General features: G+C 38.1%; 1 protein-coding gene across 13 annotated transcripts in view; it reads left to right on the forward strand.

The window, feature by feature from the left end:
- TAB3 (TGF-beta activated kinase 1 (MAP3K7) binding protein 3) overlaps positions 1–15246 on the forward strand; it is an 88841-nt gene extending 73595 nt beyond the window's left edge. For 11 of the 13 annotated variants that reach the window (XM_072817133.1, XM_072817131.1, XM_072817138.1 and 8 more), the window contains 3 exons: positions 1639–1722; positions 7355–7456; positions 11020–15246. In XM_072817133.1, coding sequence (XP_072673234.1) covers positions 1639–1722; positions 7355–7456; positions 11020–11168 — 335 coding nt within the window. In that variant the 3' untranslated portion in view covers positions 11169–15246. The remainder of the gene's footprint in view (positions 1–1638; positions 1723–7354; positions 7457–11019) is intronic. The other 2 variants (XM_072817142.1, XM_072817144.1) reach the window with 2 other exon arrangements.
- The last annotated feature ends 6081 nt before the right edge of the window (positions 15247–21327 follow it).

Raw genomic sequence — 21327 nt, forward strand, 5'->3', positions numbered from 1 at the left:
TGAAGTTGACAAGTAATTTTTCCCAAAGGTCTTTCAGTCAGCCTCTCCCATTACTTAACACTGTTCTTGATGATGGCAGCTAAGAGAGCTTCTCCTCTATTTTCAGAGTATATAATAAATCTTGACTAAAAATGGCAATGGGGTAACTTTAACAGTAGAAGCGGGGGAACCTAAAGGATCTGCAACAATCTGAATAGAAGCAAATGTGAATGTGAAAGTTGAGCAGTCTGGTCACGTACCCTTCACTTTTTCAGAATGGAGTCCCTCTAGAGTCTGCTAGATTTAAGCCATGGAACACCTGCTCTACATAGTATGGAGGTCATAACAAATTATTGTTCATATATTAGAAGACTGCATCAGGTTTTGCCAGGGTGTTCTTTAAAGCAAAAGACACACTTAAAACATTTGGTTAGGGTATTTATAGTAATCCTTCAGAGATCTAGAAATTAAAACATCAGCCGTAACTTCAGTAATTGAAGAAATACATATGCAGCATCTTATAGCATTGTGGCTTTGATTATCTTCCAAATGGATAAAAGCATTTGTAATAGGACCTGCAAGGGAAACCACTATTAAGGTTCTATAAGCAAAGAGCTGTGTTTTTGGTCTCCATTGGGCAACAAAGAGCTCTTTTTGGTGCTTAAGGATTTCTAAATCTTTCTTTCTTTTTTTTTTTTTTTCTAAATCTTTCATAAGGGGTCCAGATATATCCATTTTATACTGAATTCCAATGTAAACTCGGATCTCGCTGCAGATCATCATTTGATTTGTTGAAAAGCACAGCTGTATTGTTGGTTTTGAAGAGGAAAACTGGGCGGGGGGTGGGCGTGGGGGAATAATATGTAGAAATCAAGACATCCAGTATTTTTGAACTATTAGTACCCGAGATAGCATTCTCTGTAAGCATGAGTAGTCCCAATGTTTAATTGGAATTAATGCAGAAGAAGCAGCTTACAGTGATAGGGTCACAGAAGTTAAGGTAGATAGTGAGGCTGACACTGTATCAGAACCCACCTTGTAGGAGTCATGGCAGCAGTTGGGACAAATTGACACTAAGCCAGGGGGTGAACTTTTTAAGAGATGAAAATTTTGTGGCAAGACAAAATTCTCAGAGATCATTGTATTTATTATTCTGAAATTGGCACCTTATCTTTGTTAAATCTGTAGGCAACATTCCATATTCTCCTTTTCATGAAGATAGGAATCTGAGTTGCTATTATAACCTGATTCATCCTTGTAAATTTATACGTTTTACTTGCACCGTTGGATTTATAGTGGCTAACTTTTTAAGGTCAATTATGCAGGACATGAAAGAAATCTTAGCAAATAGTCAAGCCATCCTTTAATTTCTCTTCTTCATTTATCTCCCTAAGTGTACCACGTACATAATCCTGCTGAAAGAGACTAGCTTTGCAGTTAGAAAACTATTCCTTCAAGTGATATAAACTAACACTAATGTGGTAGTTTGCGTCTTTTCTCATGGTGATAAAACATTTTCAGTGGGAAGGTGGTAGAATAGGAGTTTTGAAACCCTGCAGACCGTTTCCTTTCTTACATATTTTATTTCTATATATTCTTTAACAAAAAAAGTCAAGTAGGAGAAAGAGCCTTAAATGCATGGTGATTTTTTCTTTATAGGAAACTTTGATCCAAAAGCCATGAATAATTTTTATGACAACATAGAACCTGGCCCAGTTGTACCACCCAAGCCATCTAAAAAAGGTGAGTAGGGAAATGACATAAACATCATAGAAATAAATGAGAATTCTTGGAGAGGTCACCTCTTTAGCTGGAGAAATTTCCATGAGATTAACTTGTTCAGCATAAAAACATTTAACCATATTGATATTACTGTGCCACATGTCCCCCATACTTTAAAAAGCACTAAAATTAGTAACTTCTGGAATTATTATGAAAGTCAATTAAATGAGAGATAAAATTTAATTTTTAATTTATTTATTCATGAGAGACACAGGTAGAGGGAGAAGCAGGCTCCACGCAGGGAGCCCGACGTGGGACTCGATCCAGGGTCTCCAGGATCAGACCCTGGGCCGGAGGCGGCGCTAAACCACTGAGCCACCTGGGCTGCCCACAATTTAATTTTTTGAATAAGAACTTAAATTTATAATGTTGGCTATGCAACATATTCTTTAAGGTCTTTAAAATGTTTGATCTGCAGTAGATCTGAGACTGTTAAATTAGGTCATGGAAGAATCCTTGTGTGCCCAACAGGTGAACATCATAATTAGTTAGGGACTACATTTTTTTTCATGAAAGTCAAAATAAATCCTTTGTAACCAAGATTTGGAGGAATCATTTTTGTATCTCTTCTCTTTGTTTTATGTACTAGTGTTTAATTGGCATTTCAGTGTCTTAAAAAATTAATTTGAATTATTGAAGGCTCTTGTTCTTTTCAGAACTGAGCTGAAGTATGTTCATATCTTAATCTATTTTGCTTGAAGCAGCTTAAGGGTGAAACATACTAAAATCTTGTCAGAGTTACTATTCATCAGGTAATGTGTAAATTTTAGCACCTGAATTTTAGTTGAATAGTTTCCTACCTATTTTAAGGTCAGCACAGTATTTTATTTTATTTTTTAAAGATTTTATTTATTCATGAGAGACAGAGAGAGAGGGGCAGAGACACGGACAGAGGGAGAGGCAGGCTCCATGCAGGGAGCCCGACGTGGGACTCGATCCGGGGTCTCTAGGATCACACCCTGGGCCTAAGGCAGGTGCTCAACCACTGAGCCACCCCGGCTGCCCCAGTACAGTGTTTTAAAGTATTTGAGTGACAGGTTGCAGTGCAGTATTACTACTACCATAGATGTTTCATCTGATTTGGCACTATGGCAACATTATATGCGGTTTCAAGCTGAAAATCACTGAATTACATATATTACTGATCACTTTAACCATTTGGGTTAACAACAACACGAATCTTCTTTTTTTTTTTTTAAGATTTTATTTATTCATTCATGAGAGAGGCAGAGACAGGCTCCATGCAGGGAGCCCAATGCGAGACTCGATCCTGGGTCCCCAGGATCATGCCCTGGGCCAAAGGTGGCGCTAAACCGCTGAGCCACCCAGGCTGCCCCAACACATGAGTCTTTGAACTTGATGTTGCCTGAGTGTCTTCCAAAGAAACATTATCTATTAATAATCCAACAGATAATTGATTCAAGGGCTGTTATAAAAGAATCAACCCTATTTAAGACCATATGTTGAAGAATTGTTAACCTGGAAATAGAGGATAAAGTTGATGAGCTGAGCCATCTTATTAGCATAAAACTCTGAGGTACGGTCATGGACTCACCGGAAATAACAAAGACACTCCTATCACTTGGGAAATTTAAAGATTTTAGTGGTTATCTCCCAGGAACTAGGGATTAAAGCTAGACCTGTCTTTTAGACAAGGTTAAATTATTTACTTCCACATAGTTTACACATAGCAGTGGTTATGAAGAAATTTGCAAAACACAAGACCTAAAGATTAATAATCAGTGACCTAAAATTCTACCTTAAGCTAGGAAAAAACAAAGTCAAGGAGATTAAAAGATAAGTAAAGCTTAATAGTTTGGTTTTATCTAGAAAGAACACAGATTATCAAAATCAGAAATGAAAGATGGGTTATCCATTAAAATAATAAGAGAATGTGATGAACATTATGAACTCAGCACTGTGTTTGAAATGGACACATCTGCTCAAACTGAAACGACAGGATATAGGACCTAATAATAGCTATGTATCTTTTAAAGACATTGAATCCATTATATTAACATTTTTCCCCACAAAGCGAACTCCTGTTTTTGTTTTTTTTTTTGTCTTATGGAGTCAGCAGAACCCCAAAAAGAAAATTACAGAGCAGATCAATACAACTCCTGCACTTAAAGCAAAAAAATCCTTAATATGTGAGTATTATCATGACTAGGTTTATTTTAGCTTAGGAAAAGGAGAAAAAGCTCATGACCATTTTACTAGATGTAGGGAAAGCATCTGACAAAAGTCTGTGGCCATTCCAACATTATTTGCAAAGAAACCCTTAACGATACTAAAAAACAACTATTAGAACTAATAAGTGAATTTAACAAGATCTTGGGATGGAAGGTCAGTATATAAGAACCATATTTTTATTAAAAAAACAGTTTTGATCCTTACCTCTTACTGTACACAAAATCTGAGCTAGGTCATACGCATTTAAATATCCTTGCAACTTGGGTTTAGCTTAGAATTTTTAGGACACAGAACACTTGGTACATTAGCCTTCATTAAAATTCAACACTTTAAGAAAGTGAAAAGGCAACCAGGGGCTGGGAGAAAATATTTAAAAACCTATCTGGTTAAAAAAAAAATTCTGCTATCTAAAATATATAAGGACCTTCTATAACAGTGATGATAAAATGACAATCCAATTTAAAAAAGGTCAAAACATTTGAGTTGACACTTCACAAAGAAATACATATAAATGGCCAATAAGCACACATGGAAGTGTGTTCAACTTGAGTAGACATTAAGAAAATGCAAATTAAAATCCTGAGATTCCTGAGGAGCAATGATAACGAAACATTAATGAGGATGTAGAGCACTCAGATTCTTAAAAGTTTAAGATGGTGTGACCATTTCTTATATAACCAAACATTCATTCACCTGCCGTGTAGCCCATCAAATCTTAAGATTTAGCCAACAGAATTTAAAGCCTATGTCCACAAAATGGTTTGTATTGGAACACACCAAGAAGCCATCAACAGATGAACCGATATTTTCAAATCATGGAATGTTACTCCGCAACACAAATCAACTATTAAATTAAACACAACATAGATGAACCTCAATGCTAAAAGAAATAAAATACAAAAGAATGCATACTGTATGTTTATATGCATTTCAAAACTACATTTCTTAAAAAACAGAACAGTTGTTATGTCTTGGATTAGAGGTTGGGGGGATTAACTTGGGAAAGGGCATGGGAGGATTTTATGAGCTAATGATAATGTCTGGATAGGGATTTGGATTATTCAGGTGTATAACTCCTCAAATGGCACACATATGGTTTGTGTATTTCATTGTATAAGTTTTACCTTGAAAACTCAGAAATAAAAGCCAGGAGCCCGTAGACAAAGTGTTTTAGCAGTGGTGATATTGGCATGATTGACAGGTCATTCTGCCTGCTGTCTTTGAGACCAATACCTATGTGTATTTGGCTCAGCTAGGAATGGTGTGTTACTAGGATGCTGTTAAAGCTTCATCGGGCTCTCTACAAGTACCTTTATACTAAAAAAGCTCTATTCTGTGGGACTTTGAATTTAAACAAATTTTGCTAAAGCTGATAATTGGATAGTCCCTCAGAGTTAGCTATAATTAAATTCCGGTTGCAATCGACTTCTAAATTATGTATCAATTGCTCAGTATGTAGATGCTTGATGCTACAAAGGTAAGACATGACTCCTACCCCAAGCAGCTCATCTTCTACCTATACAGTTTTAATACAGAGACTAGAGAACTAACATCTTCACTGTAAATGAATTTCTACTATACAAATCCAATTGAGCTTTCATTACATATCTTGTTGGTGAAGAGTATAAATTATGTACTCCTTTAGAATTTTTAAACCTTTCACCTCTTAAAATTTGTGAATAGAACTTAATTCTATAATTTCTTGGGAAGCCCTTTCATTACATTTCTAAAAGCTATTTGATTTTCTCTATGAAGTCAAATTTGTTCTAAGAATTTACTGAGTTTTTAACTAAATTGGCCTCTTCTAAAAAAGTTTATGTAGTTTAACTGATACTGCAAGAAAATCTACATTAGAGTTATTACAGACATATAAGAAAAAGGAAAAATAGGGAGACCCAAGAAACTCTTGGATTAAACTCTGCATGCCATGTGCATGTAAGTGCTTCAGCTGAGTTGGCAAGTCCTTCCCCAGCTGTCATTGGTAACAAAGCAGGGAGAGCATCGACCTTGGTATCCCACTACTGGAGTGTGGGTCTCGGTTGTTTTGGCCACCTGACCTTGTTCAGCACATCTAGTCTGTGCACCAGGAAGGTGATAAGTCCAAATACTTGATTGTTTCTGTTCAACAGGGCTGTTGTAAGGATCTGTGAGAGTAAGTATGTGACACTATAAAAGTGCTTTACAAATTTAAGAAATAGAACTTTTACACTGTTCTTTGGAGCCTAAGGAGACCATTTACTCTGCTTTTGTTTACTCTGATACTGGAGTGTTTAAGTACCTAGGCACCACACTTAGAATTCTGGAGCAGTGATTTCCAAAGGTGGATTGTACTAGGGGGTTGCATATATGGGCTCAGAACTAATCAGAAAATACAAGATTTTTTTTGGGGGGGGGGGAGTGTTCTTAATGGCAGATGTACCAAATCTTTTTTTTTTTTAATTTTTATTTATTTATGATAGTCACACAGAGAGAGAGAGAGACAGAGACATAGGCAGAAAGAGAAGCAGGCTCCATGCACCAGGAGCCCGATGTGGGATTCGATCCCGGGTCTCCAGGATCGTGCCCTGGGCCAAAGGCAGGCGCCAAACCACTGCGCCACCCAGGGATCCCTGTACCAAATCTTAATACAAAGAAAGAACTAATACAAAGAAAGAACTACCTAATAACATAAATTAATAGAAATAAAATTCTAGCAAGAAATTGGGATGCCTGTGGTCCCTACTATTTTTTAGTTCTGATTTTTCAATTACTGCTACTCTTACTCTTTAAGTACTACAGTTTATTTTATTTTTTTTAAAGACTTTGTTTATTCATTCATGAGAGACACAGAGAGGCAGGCAGAGACATAGGCAGAGGGAGAAGTAGGCTCCATGCAGGGAGCCCGATGTGGGACTCGATCCCGGGACTGTGGGATCACGCCCTAAGCCGAAGGCAGATGCTCAACTGCTGAGCCACCCAGGTGTCCCAGTACTACAGTTTAATGTTATTATTATAATGCATTCTTTGGCTAGCCTTACGGATCACATATTTTCAACCCATGATTTTCTAATAACTGTTGCTTAATAAGGCAATTGCTCAAATATAATCTTCCAATTTTGCCTTTACATTGATATTTAATTACTGTGAGTTTGCACTAGGAAGGTGGGCTGGTGAAATTAGGCATTGATTCCAAGTAATTGTAGAGGATGGAAAAAGTCATAAGAGCAATGTTCTATATAGGTTGTAAAGGCAATATTAAATACGGCACTTACCCTCACAGGAGAACTAAAGGTAACATGAAGTAATAGAAAGGGTAAACACGCAACCATGCATGTCCCATGAGAGATCCTTGGGAGCCTGTCCACTCTTCTCATGGATGGCTTTAATCCCTTTTCTCCTGGCTTTGCTTCTTTTCATGCAGATTCGTCAGACCCTTGCACAATTGAGAGGAAAGCCCGAAGAATTAGCGTGACCTCCAAAGTACAGGCAGACGTCCATGACACCCAGGCAGCAGCTGCTGAGGGTTTGTACTTGTGTGTCCGGATTTTGTGCACAAAGTCCAAAGACACGTGTTTGCCCATGTGGCGTTACCACAAGTAAAGGCCGACTCCTTCCCCCGCCACCCCCCCTTAAAAGATTACTTTCTCCAAGTGCCTGGCTGGCTCAGTCAGTGGAACATGTGACTCTGAGTTTGAGCCCCACGTGGGAGGTAGAGATTACTTTTCTATTGGTTATTTTTAACGCAATAGAAATATAATACAAGCCAGATACATAAAATATTTAATCTAGTATATATGCAAAGTATTATTTCGATATGAAGTCATTATAAACTAGTGAGATATTTTACATTAGTTCATACTACATCTTTGAAATCTGGTGTACATTTTACACTTAAGAGCACATTTCAGTTCACACTAGTTCCATTTCAAGTGGCAGTAGTCACCATATTGGGTAGATGGCTCTAACAATAGCATCTAGAAAGTAAGGCTAAGTGATTAAATAACTTGAAAGTTCTGGACTTTATAACTTTTCACTGCAGTTTTCTAGTGTTTCTTGAATTTTACCTTGGGATTCAGTCGAAGTAAAGGTTCTAAAGATACCGTGTATGTTTGAGTTTATGTAATATAAACAATATTGGTGAAATTATTGATGTCTGATATTTATGAGGATGGTTAGTTTTAGGGAAATCTGGCCTACTAACCCATTTAAAAGTAGTCCTTTTTTAAGGTTTTCTTTTGTTTTTAATGAATCTCTACACCCAAGGTGGGGCTCAAACTCATGACCCCAAGATCAAAAGTCGCATGTTCTTCTGACCGAGCCACCCAAGCTCCTTAAAAATAGGTTTTATTCATCAGAGAGAGGCAGAGACATAGGCAGAGGGAGAAGTAGACTACATGTGAGGAGCCTGATACGCAGGACTCTGGGATCATGACCTTAACTGAGCCACCCAGGTGTCCCAAAAATAGTCCATTTTTTCTTTTCTTTTCTTTTTTTAGTCCATTTTTTCTAAAAAAGATTTTGTTTATCCATTCATGAGAGAGACAGAGTGAGAAAGAGAGAGGCAGAGACACAGGCAGAGGGAGAAGCAGGTTCCGCGCAGGGAGCCTGATGTGGGACTTGATGCCAGTGCCGGGTCTCCAGGATCACACCCTGGGCGGAAGGTGGCACTAAACCGCTGAGCCACTCAGGCTGCCCCCAAAAATAGACTTAAAGGAAAACCATACTGACTTCAGTTTTCATTTGTGTATAAATATGCATATTTTAAGGTTCTTTTTTTCTGTGAGGCCTGAAATACTGCTTTTAAATCAGTCCATAAAAAGACAAGATTTTACAACTGTAAATCAAATGAAAATGGACATCTAAAATGTCTTTCGAGTTTTAGATGCTTCTATTTAAACAGTACTTCTCTGTGATGAAATGAGCAGGGTCTTAAGCAACAATTCTATTAGGTGCTTTCAAAATTTTTTTGATAAGTTACTTCAATGATTTTATTCCAGATGAAATCATTACGGTGCTGAAGGAGCAAATAAATATGCCTCTTTGGCATAAGGAATATTCTGAGAAACTGCAAAGGCAGGAGAAGCTCTGATAACAGAGTAGAAATTACCCTTTGTAAGGAACATCTACAATTATAAAAGGCAATCTCCACCTAGCTGAGAGCCTTGTGACTAAAATGGATAAGGGAAGGGACTCAAATCTAAGTAACAAACCTTACTCGTATTTACTGTGCTGTCAGGTAACCTCCCCTAAGTTGTTTCCCCTGCCCCCCAGCCAACATCCTTCTTTTGTCTGTAGCTGTAGAGGGTATTTTAGGTTGCGGTTTGGCCCCCTTTGGGGAGTTAATTTTCCTAGGCCTCTGCCCTATGTGAGATACATATGTTAGTGAACTTTGTTTCTTCTCTTGTTTATACTTTTATTACAGGGGGGTCTCAGGTAAGAACTATGAAGGATAGAGGGAAAATTTTTACTTTGCCTACAGTATTAGACAATGAAGAGGAGCCCCAAGTTTTCTGTATTAAGTTATAAGAGGTTGTGCAGTTACTTACGGAGTTTAAGAAATAAAGTAAAAACTCGCCTGCTCTAGGAAAGTATAAAAGTGAGTTTTTAGCACCTATTTAGGAGAACCTAAAGAGTATCGTATGAGAGAGAACCTTTTCCACCTTTTCCAGAAATGGCATGCAGAATGTTTTTCCTCTAAGAAAAGGCTGTATCAGTTAAATGTGCTTTTTATTCTTCCATACCGTACAAAAAACTATCAAGTCTCTGTATTTTGGAGTCATGAGCTAAAAGATACAGGGTAGGTGATAATTGTCACTCAGATCACCATTGAAGGCCAGAGAAACAAGCCCATTCCCCCCTTTTTATAGTTGGAGGAACAGGTTGACCAACCCAGTGGGGTTTTCTGTTGTGTTGTTAGCTTTACATCTCCTTCCTGTTTCAGCCTGAGCCTTACTGTCTGTATGCTGTCCTAAGTTTCGAGGTCTCAAACTCAGCGCTCTCTGCTTTTTGGGGAGTGTTCACATCAGCCATCTGTCATAAAAGATGAATTGCTAACCCCAAGTCAGCTCATTAATTTCCAATGGAAGATAGACTTAACCCCAAATGGTAACTGCTTAAAGCCTTCCATCTTAGTTTTTGTCGTTACCCGCTGAGGTAGGCTGCTTACTTTCTATCTTAATCTCATTTCCAGTTCACAGTGATGATTTCCAGTTTTACACACAGATTTTCCCAGCCTCCTGGCCACGCTCCGGATTCCAGGGGCAATTCCATCTAACCATCTTGAGCCTCCAAATCACTGCTGCCAATTTCAGTAGGGACTGTTCCTAGAAAGCAGGATTTACAAATTAACTCCCTTAAGCAGAGTCTTTTTGAGCTCAAGGTGAGAGGGACGAGGATCTAGGAGGAATCTAAATTTTAAAGATTTTTAAAGAAAATCCTAAGGATTGACCTAAGGATGCCAGCATTTCGTATTGCCAGATACAGACATTTTAAAAATCTGGAGGATCTCATAACCCCAAAAAGGTGGTAAAGAATCTGAGAATAAAAAAATCTTTCATACTGAATGAGTTTAGCTTTTATGAAAAACCATAGAGTGTCTCTCTTTTTACCGTTCTGGGAACAGCTGTGTTAGGAACAGTCGCTGTCATTTTGAACCATTATTATTAAAATAACACATGCATATTGTGAAGCTGCAGGGCTCCTGAAAGGAGGCAGACGTTCCAGCAGGTGTTGAATACAGTACAGCTCATACTACAAGGGGGTGTGTTGGGGAGGGGGCTGAAGTTGTCAGGGAAAACACAGGAAGGAGGCAGAACTTCACTTGCAGTGTGACATTTCTCCTGTTCATTTGTCTAGAATATAGCATAACCACTACCTGTGGATAATGAATAAGGTAATCTTTCCTGAACTTCTATTTATCTTAAAGTAGAATTTTTATCAAACTTGCTGTTGTAGTAGCTATGGACATTCATTGGACGTTAAGTCAAGTAGGAAGCTTTTTTTTTTTTTTTAATGTAATTTTCCAGTTTGGATTATAGTTGGAAGAATTCAATCTTTTTTTTCTCTCTTGATCCTGACTTCCCCCAGAGCATCTAACTGGCTCCAAACAGAGTCCCCGGACACAACCCCGCGATGAAGACTATGAGGGGGCCCCATGGAATTGTGATAGCTGCACCTTCCTGAACCACCCCGCACTGAACCGTTGCGAGCAGTGCGAGATGCCACGGTACACTTGAACTTCGAAGAGTCTGCATCGACTTGAGAGCGAAACTGGGAGCACCCACAAGAAGAAAAGGAAGCCTTGGGAGTCTGTGCATCTGCCCAGCCTTTTCATTTCCAATTCCACCTGGGGAGGAGCAGTGCCCCTGGAGGGCTTGTGCTCATTCAAGAAGAATGGGGAGTTCTCTGTGTTTAGTGTTTTTGTTTTTTTCCTTTCTTAACTCATTGCAGAGTGAGATAGAAAGGGATACTTGAAGCTGGGAAAGGATTCACTCCTGAAAGAATGTACACATAGAAGTCAAAAGCTCTTCTGTGGAATCCCAGTTGTTAAAGTTACTGCTGAGTGGCCCTTACTTTATAAACTAGAACTTTAAATCATGGTGTGACATGTGACAGCTTATACAGACAAACTGTGAATTCCTAGAGCAGACTTACCTGGTCATAGCTCTCTGGAAAACCAAGGTTCCCCATGCTTCTTCCCGTTGTTCCCTACTGAAGGACGACAGGAAAAAGCACCCAGAATAGGACCTTAATTTTTTTTGAGGGGGGGGGGTGCAAAATAATAAGGGTCTTTGTAATTGCTGCTTTTTTCAGAGGTAATTTCAAACACACAATGGCTTAAAATGTGATTTGTAGCAGTCAGGAATTAGGCATATCATGCCCTTCATTCAAAAGTACAATCAGAGGTGATAAAATCATTTTACTTGTACAATAATTCATCGAGCTAAATCAACACTGGTAACTAAGACCTAATTATGCCACATTAATAGATATAATTTTTAAGTTACTGCATGCTTTTATTAGGCCATTGGCTTTAAAAATAACAAGTCCTTACCAAGTATGATTTTATGAATGACCTTCTCGTAAAACTGCGCTTTGCCAATAGCACAGTGAATGTATGCCAAATGTAAATCCATTCCAAAATCCATTCAGAAATCTTGAGCTCAGCTGTGGTTCTGTAAGAAATGTTTGCAGTCCATAGGGCCTTTTTTTCACCTCCTTCCAGTTTTGTGATGAGTTCACGATGTTTACAGCACAGTGTTTTGTGCCAGAATCCTAACTTAGCTGAAAAAACAAACAAACAAAAAAAACAACAAAAAAAACATTAGCTGTTCAATACAGATTGATTTGCACACGTTAATAAACCACTAGAAGGGAAATTACAGTTGGCCAATATCAAAATAGTACACTGCGTTGTTACTTGGGAAGAAGAGAAGGCTAGTCAAGGGATAGGATTAAGACAAAGGTGAATACAAAGGACTTTAAAACTAAGAACTGTTTAAATTTAACATACTGTATTCAGAGATAATTACTGAGTTTGTTGAGGTGATACTAAAGCACTCCCTGTTTATGAAACCCCAACTTTAGGGTATGAATAATGAAGAGATAGAAAGTCCTGTGACTCCTAAAGGTGTACCACTAGAAAATTATTAATAGGACATTTATTTAAGGTCTCCATCACTATTGAATTTCCGTCCTAGTTCAGAATTGGATTTTGGAATCTTCCCATTACTTGGGTGAATATAAACAGCAGTAGAACCAAGGTTTCTGATCCTAACGGATTTTACCAGAGGTTTTAATTTGAGGAATATCCACTCTCACATACCGTGTTCTCCCCCCACCTCCCCCCGCCCACACACACACACACACACACTCTTGAAGCTGTCATTGTATTATTCTACTTTAGAAGTGATATCTGGCAGACCTGGAAAAACAAGCTGCACTTAATAGTATAATGAAACCAAAGGCATAATAACTCATCATCATTTTCCATCAAAAGCATCTACTTTCACACTCGACCTACAGCTTTGAAAATGTTTTTTCCAATGTGGAAAATCCACGCCACACCCCACACCCCCCATCCACTTGTTTCACAAAAGTATGCGTGGCTATGTGATGACACTGATAAAACATCTCATGTAACTGTGAAAATAATGGTGAGAAAACAGATGGGCTTAAAAGCATTGACCTGAAAACAGCCTTCTTTAAGGTTTCTGTGACACTGGTATGTCTCTCCAGTAGCCGTCTCTCAGTCCTGCTGTTGTGTAATACGCCAATGCCTTCGCCTTTGTATGGTTTCGTATCTCTTTCGTGATGATCAACCCCACTTGGTATTAAATAACAATTTAGGGGAAAAAAATATATATACTGCTTGGTGTTCTAGCTAAAGGTTTACCAGTATTCTTAGATATGCTGAAGTGGCAGCAGTTAACTTGGCACTTGTCAGTTGAGAATGAAAGTAGCATGTATGGAAACAGTTGGATGCTTTATTAAAACCATGTAGATGACTTTACAACTATTGCATGAACATACATCCAGGTTAATAAGCTGTTAACATACAGTAGATGCATGGTTCCAGTCCATTGGTGATCTATCTAGTAAATCATTATTTTCACCTGCCAGGAAAAAGAAGAAACCAGTCTCTTTGATAGGTGTAGAGGGTGGAGTAGGAGACATCAGAGCTGGGTTTTAAAGAAGTTTCCTAGGTGTTCATTTCTGGTTGTACACGAGTTTCATATGCCAACATAGGCTGTATTCAGTTTTTAAAATAAGAAAAATTGTTGTACACTGACAAATTTGGTATGTTTAACTGTGTCCCCAATATAGACTTCTTGCCCATAACCACTTTGAATAAGAATACAGTCAACTTTCAAGGTGCCTTTTCAAAAGGATCTCCTGGTCAGATTGATGTGTGCGCACAGTTGGCATAGAAGTGGGAGGATAGAAATCGGGTGGTGCCTGTCTGCTGAGGTACTTATGCTCTTTGGGTCAGTTGGTGCACTTGGTGTTTTTAGTAAAAAGATTTTTTTCTTAAAACATGACTAGTTTGATGTATCTGGTAACACATAGGCCTGACTATACATGTTACACTATTTCATGGTTTTGTAAACTGGGTTTTTAGAAAGCACATTTGTCGTTTTGTTAAAAGTACATTACCCCTTAACTTTTGGAGTGGGTCAGAAGAGTTTAAAGTGGGAATAGAGGAGCCAGCAGCTTTCTAAGCATTGTAAAATGTTTGGAATTGACAATGACCTTGTATGGGAGAGCAAAGAGGCAGGGGGTTTTAAAGAAACTAAAGAACTGCATTGTAGGAAAGGTAGTTTTAGAGAAAGGATGGTGGGGAAAGTGTTGCTAATTTGTTTATTTCCCTGAACGAAATGGAAAGTGTGATGAGCAGTTTAATTTTTAAGGAGCTGGTCTCAATTTTAGTACTTTTTAATTATTAAAAGAAATTATCGTTTCCGTAAATTTTGTCATTGTTTTGTCCCAGTTATCTAGGGTTCATATCCAACTTTGTGGCAACTCAATTTTATATAGTATTTTAAAAGGTAATTGTAATGTCTTTGACAGTATAAGCAAAAAGCAAAGGTATAAGGCATAGAAAAATTGTCCTTTGAAAATATCAGTGACATATCCTGGAATGTGAAGATGTTCCTTCATAGTTAAAATTGATTTATTTTAATATTGTAACCACTGTTCAGACTTTGAATGAATCCATGTTACAGTTGTGTGTCTGTATATTGGTCGAGTAAGAAAAATGACCATTGAAATGTTACTATAAAAAAATCAGAATAAATTGGGCACTGTCTGTTGCACCACTACTGTATCTTTTTGAAAGAATTAACAGTATTTTCGTATTGTAAAAGTTAAATCTGATCACATTTTCACATTCACTAGACCTGCATTTTTTTTCTTTACTATTTGCATCCCCAAGTATTTAATACAAGTAGATTTTGCATGGCTTGGGCATTCAGAGATTAATAGGATGACGATTCAATCTTAGTTTCTAAAGCCATGAAAAGTTGCTTTGAGACTGAACAATTCTGAGTTATTATTTATAATGACACCCAATGTCCATGTTTCCCTACTGTAAAAGAATTGATCAGTTTCTTCATTAAAACAGCAAGAACCTATTAAATCTTGTAAATACCATGTTTCTTTTAGATTTCTGTGTATGCTGTGAATCATTATTTTGAGGTGAAATTGTACAAAGGCATTTTAAAAGGCTTTGCATGCATCGTACTTCCAAACAGTACATATTCGGAAAGTCAAAGATTCCTGCAAAATAAATTAATAAACTAAAAGCAAACACTACATTCTGCATCTTTTCTGTGTAGTTAGAAATAATTTATAGTATCAAACTAGTCCCAGTTCCAACAGATAGATTTCTAGACTGAAATACGCTGCCTCAGAAACCTAGTCTTTCATTCATAGTATTTTTGTGCCCCTTGTAGAACATGTCATAATATGAAATTTGGGGTATTAAGGGTACATTAATTCTACAAATTGGGTAGAAGTATATATAAGGAAATTTTATGAAAATGGTGGAATGTGTTAAGAACTTAGATAATGAGGGATCCCTGGGTGGCGCAGCGGTTTGGCGCCTGACTTTGGCCCAGGGCGCGATCCTGGAGACCCGGGATCGAGTCCCACGTCGGGCTCCCGGTGCATGGAGCCTGCTTCTCCCTCTGCCTGTGTCTCTGCCTCTCTCTCTCACTGTGGGCCTATCATAAATAAATAAAAAAAAAAAATTAAAAAAAAAAAAAGAACTTAGATAATGAGTGGTTTTCTTCATCTTTTTGTTGTTTATAGCTTGAACAGTATGGGCTTGAACTGCATAGGTCCACTTATGTGTGGATTTTTGCAATACAGTACAGTACTACAAATATGTTTTGTCCTCAGGATTTTCTTCGTATTTCCTTTTCTCTAGCCTGCTTTATGGTAATAATATAGTGTGTAATCCATAGAACATACAAAATACACGATAAATGACTATGTTATCTGTAGCATTTCCAGTCAACGTTAGACAAGTTTTGGGAACCCAAAAGTTACACGTGAATTTACACCTATGCAGGGCATCAGTGCCCCCCTAACCCCATGTTGTTTGAGGGTCACCTATCCTTCCAAGGCAAATTATCAAAGGACTTGACCCTCATCTTGCTAGAGTCTGTAGTCAGCGTTCCAAATTTGCACAGCAATCAGAACAGATTGACTTTTCAGCAAGTGAGTATATTTGAAGTCAAAAGAATTTCTACTTTTTAATACATGAGAATTTATAAACCTACCTAAATACAGAAGAATTGTAGAATGATCCTTTGCTCATTACCAAACTTCCAAAATTATCCTTATAGAAGCAATTGTATTTCATGTACATTCTCATTCCCCCCACCCGGTTATTTTGAAACAAGACAGATCCTAGGCATCATAGCAATAAGCTTTTTACCATAAGCACCATATATTCCTATCACAGCTTGTGAAATATTAGCAAATATCCAGGGTTACATTTTCCACGTAACCTTTTTTTTTTAACAAGCATGTCTCAATTCGAGTCTGAGTAGAATACTTGAAAATTGTTCTTACATCTTAAATCTTTTTTTTTTTTAAAGATTTATTTATTTATTCATTCAGAGAGAGCGAAGAGAGAGGCAGAGACACAGGCAGAGGGAGAAGCAGGCTCCCCGCAGGAAGCCCGATGTGGGACTCGATCCCGGGTCTCCAGGATCACACCCCGGGCTGCAGGCGGCGCTAAACCGCTGCACCACCAAGGGTGCCCCTTACATCTTAAATCTACATGTATTTTCTCTCCATATCTGAAACCATAAACCTTTCCCTTATTAATATCTGGCTACCTCCCCACTATATCTTACAGTAAGTAATGCACTGCAAGAAAATCCAAGACAACTTTAAAAATAGTAGGTGGACTATTTTTCTTATTCCCCTGTTTCTCTTCTTCTCACATCCTAAGTTGTCCCTTTTCATTAATGGATTTTTAAATAGAAAATGACTTCAGGGATCCCTGGGTGGCTCAGCGGTTTATCGCCTGCCTTTGGCCCACGGCATGATCCTGGAGTCCGGGGATTGAGTCCCACATCAGGCTCCCTGCATGGAGCCTGCTTCTCCCTCCTCCTGTGTCTCTCCTTCTCTATGTCTATCATTCATTCATAAAGAAAGAAAAGAAAGAAAAAAAAAATGACTTCAAATCTGTTAACACAATACTGATCATGGTGCTCATTTTTGTAATCAAGAGAGGCATCTGTGGGAACTACATATCTGCCTATAATCCTGCAATCTTGATCATAATTTCTCCCTAGGTATTGAGTAGCTCAGTTTTCCACAGAGAAGTCTGGAGCACTGCTGGGGGCAGGGCATCTGGTGTTTGTCTCCTACCTGCATTCTTCAAAGACTCCCTACTTAACTTTGGTCTGCTGGCCTTTGCTTAGGACACTGCCCAGGCCGTGTTTTGTGATAGCGGTTTCAAAGGTTTTAATGGGATATATAGTATGTGGGTGATATTATGGTTCGCGAGTTCCAGATTCTCATATCAGGCTAACCACCTCACTCTTCTTGTCTCGTGAAATGTGATGGGTATGCTTCTGACCACCCTTTCTTGACTTTCTGGTGGTTAAGAAATACAGGGTGCCAAAAAAATCAGGTGCTTTTTACACAGCCTGGTTTCAAGTTTTGTGTTGTGATTTGGGAGCAAAGTGATCATTGTATGTTACTTCGCTTGGTTTTTGACTTATTTGTGCATTTGCTCTCTTGGGGACCCAGGTGCTTTTCAGAGAGTAGTGTTGCATTAGTCAAGAAGCACTAACATTTGTAGCCTTTTTAAAATCCCATCCTCCAAAAAAAAAAAATAAAATAAAATAAATAAATACATACATAAAATCCCATCCTCCAATTTTGATTTCTCTTAAATCACTAATAGTCTGCCTTGGTTGGGTAGGTTTAATTAAAAAAAAAAATCTTTATTTGAATGGCATTTGGGGTTAGGGAGCCAGGGAAAGAGACAATTGGGTTTTAAAGCATCCTGAAATTGCTTGCATTCCCTGTATACTTCAGCAAGGAATCAAATGGTCACACGTGGCAGGGGAACTCCTATTTTAAGATTATGATTTGACTTTCTTTTTCCAAGTTCTAAAATAACGAAAACATCTTTAATGGTTGGAGAACAGGAAACTGTGCTGGGGGTCAGAAATGACAAGGTGCAGATGGGGACATACTGAAGGCAGTAGCAACCAGGATCAGTCAGCCCACAGTTCCAGTCATCCATGAAGGCCATCAAGGAAAACCTGCAAAGCATGCCTATGGGACTCCCCAACTCTGAGCAGCAAACAAATGCAAGGGTAAGTGTGCTAGATAGATAGATAGTCACTGCGACTGTGACTTTTGTCTTTGTCTCAATGTGCACTATGGTTTCATTAAATAAGCAAAGCCCTGTAGGGAGTGGTTTGTCCACGGAGATAAAGGGGCACGATGCCCCGAGTAACTTCAAGCTACCACAACAAACAGAGGAAAAACTTTGCTTGGCCTAGCTGAAGATTCCAGGGAACAATCTTCAACTCCCTAGGAAATATATAAAGCAGTACCCACCGGTGCTTGCTTAGCAGAACGTGAAACATCCCTGACTTTCCTATGCTCTGTAGTCAGGCATTTTCTAAGAAACATGCACAGAAAAAAAGTAGAAGGCTTCATTCAGCTTTCCTTTTCCTTAAGGATTAAAATATTTGAGCATTGTCACCCACATAATCTTTTTTGTAAAATTCCTTAAAAATCAGTAAATATATGGAAAGGTTTCACACTCTAAAAAGAAGGACCTCATCCTACAGAATCAGAGCAGAAATCTTTAATTTCTAATCTTAATCCCAAAATTTACAGCAACTTGGTATCTCTCAGAAAGCATTAGATCAGAAATGGTTTCCTTCAAATGAAAACTAAGTTTTACAAAATCCTCAACTACAAATACAAGTAGTGATACTCAAGAAACCTGAGTTTCTGATACAACAAATGGGAAATCTAGATCTAGGAGGAACAAAAATTAGGAATACAAGAAGGAATGAACATAAATAGGGGAGAAGCAACAAATAGAGACATGGGGAGATGTTCAAAAAAATACTACCCACAAAGGTAAGAGTGACATCAGATTTCTGCATTTCTGTCAAACTTGAACAGAACTCTGTGAAATGCAAAACAGACAAAATAAATAGTATTAGAATCAGCTTAGCGGAGTCTCCACGTAATAACATTAGATATCTCACGTGAACTAAATGTTCTTTGAAATGTTTACCAAACATTTACAAAAATATATATATCAAGAAAATCATTATTATACAGGCCACATTTTTCTGAGGGACATTAAATCTAAAAAATCAAGCCCCCAGAAACTAAAAACTCTTCTAAATAACCTCTGATTCAAAATTGGAATTAAGACTAAAATCAGATTTAGTTCGGGCAAATCCTTAACAAGGGGCGTTAGCAAAGATGTTATCTGATACTAAAAAGGCAGCTTTCAACTCCCAGAAAACGGCAGAATAAAACAGTACAGTATCTGTGTTTTAGAGAATGCATCTGTTGAAAAATCTCCACATGCAAATAAATTGTCTACACCTGTAAAAGAACAAGTTGTACAAAAAAATGTTAAGTCAGAACTCAAAGAAATACATTTCTAGTACAAGATGTCTTTGTGCCAACTCCAACAATGAAAGAGAAATGTGGAAAATCGCAGCTCGACTATACTCTGAAAGAACCTGCTGTATGGAATATGGCCAGTGTCAGGAATCCTGATGACATGGTGAGCTCCAGGGAAAAGCTAGACCAGAGACACAGGTTTCCCAGCTATCCAGAAGTAAAGCATTCCCATAAAAAGTTCTGTAAGCAGAAATGGCATAAAGAAGCAGTTACCATTAATTTATATAAAACATTTGAACACTCATAGATTCCCCTCCCCGCAAAAAAACCCTCTTTAATGGTTTTCCTGTTACCTTAGGACACATCTTGCTAATAAATGCACACACACACACAAATCAGGATCAAGCACGGATGCTCACAGAGTGAGTTTAAAGCAATGGCAGCTTAATGCTGAGATGCTCAGTGTAGTTCCCAGGGAGGGAGCTTGGTGGGGCCACTCTCCCCACTTGGGTTGCATGCTGCTCAACACCTTTCACTCCCTGCCTTTTTTGGTAAAAGTGAAAGTCCTCTTCTGATTTCTTTCGGTTAGCAAAAACACGTATGAATGTAGGTCTTTCATAAAAGTGAAGTGTTCTATCCCAAACTTTAGAAAGGCCAGAGATACCCATATTCCAAGGCCAGGCTGATGTGTAATATATATGGAAAAGTGTTTATCAAACCAAGAGCTTGAGAAGGTTTGTCAGACTCTATGGCGGCCACATAAGTGGAAAGATATTCACCCTTGTAACCAGCTGAGAAGTTATGTAATGAGTCATACAGGTGAGAAGCCATACAAAAGTGAATTGTGTGATCAAGTCTTTGTTCAAAATTGCATAATCACCCATAATCACAAGTATTCTGGGGAGAAAAACACTATCAATGTGATGTAGGTGATTTAGCATTTACAACTTCTGGTAATCTCCAAATTCATGCAGGGACATGGAGCAGAAAGTCAGCATACTGACCTATCCTGGTCATAGGAACACTGGAGCAAAGTCTAAAATGTGTCATACCTGTGAACAAGCATTTGCTGTGTCTTGTTTTCCTATCAAACACAATTAAGGAAACATACAGGAGAAAACCATAAATTGGTGGTTATCTGTGGAAGACAAAATCAGAGAAGAACTAGATGAAATGGAGATAAACAATATGCTCAAAAAAATTCAGATTAATGGTCATAAAGATAATCAAGGTCCTGAGATCGAACCCACATCGGGCTTCCTGCTCAGTGGGGAGTCTGCTTCTCCCTCTTCCTCTGCTACTCTTCCTGCTTGCGCTCTCTCTGTTAAATAAATAAATAAAATCTTAAAAAAAAACCTTCAGAGATGAAGAATTCAATAAATGAAATAAATACACTGAAAGGAATTAATAGCAAATTAGAGGATGCAGAAAAACAGATCAACAATCTCGAAGACAGCATAATGGAAAACAACCAAGCTAAAGAGTACAGGGGAAAAAATTTAAAAAATGGGAACAGGCTGAATGAACTCAGCAACATCATCAAGTATATAACATTTGCAATACAGAAGTCAAAGAAAGAAAGAGAAGAGGGCAGAAAACTTATTTGGGAAAAAAAATATCTGTAAACTTTCCTAACCACTGAAGAAGGAAAAAAGCACAACCAGATCCAAGAGGCGGGGAGAGCCCTCAACAACATCAATCCAAGGTGGTTCACGCCAAGACACATAATACTTAAACTGGCAAAAAGAAATGATAAAGAGAGAACTT

This window comes from Canis lupus, chromosome X (assembly GCF_048164855.1).
Source record: "Canis lupus baileyi chromosome X, mCanLup2.hap1, whole genome shotgun sequence".
Taxonomy (NCBI): domain Eukaryota; kingdom Metazoa; phylum Chordata; class Mammalia; order Carnivora; family Canidae; genus Canis; species Canis lupus.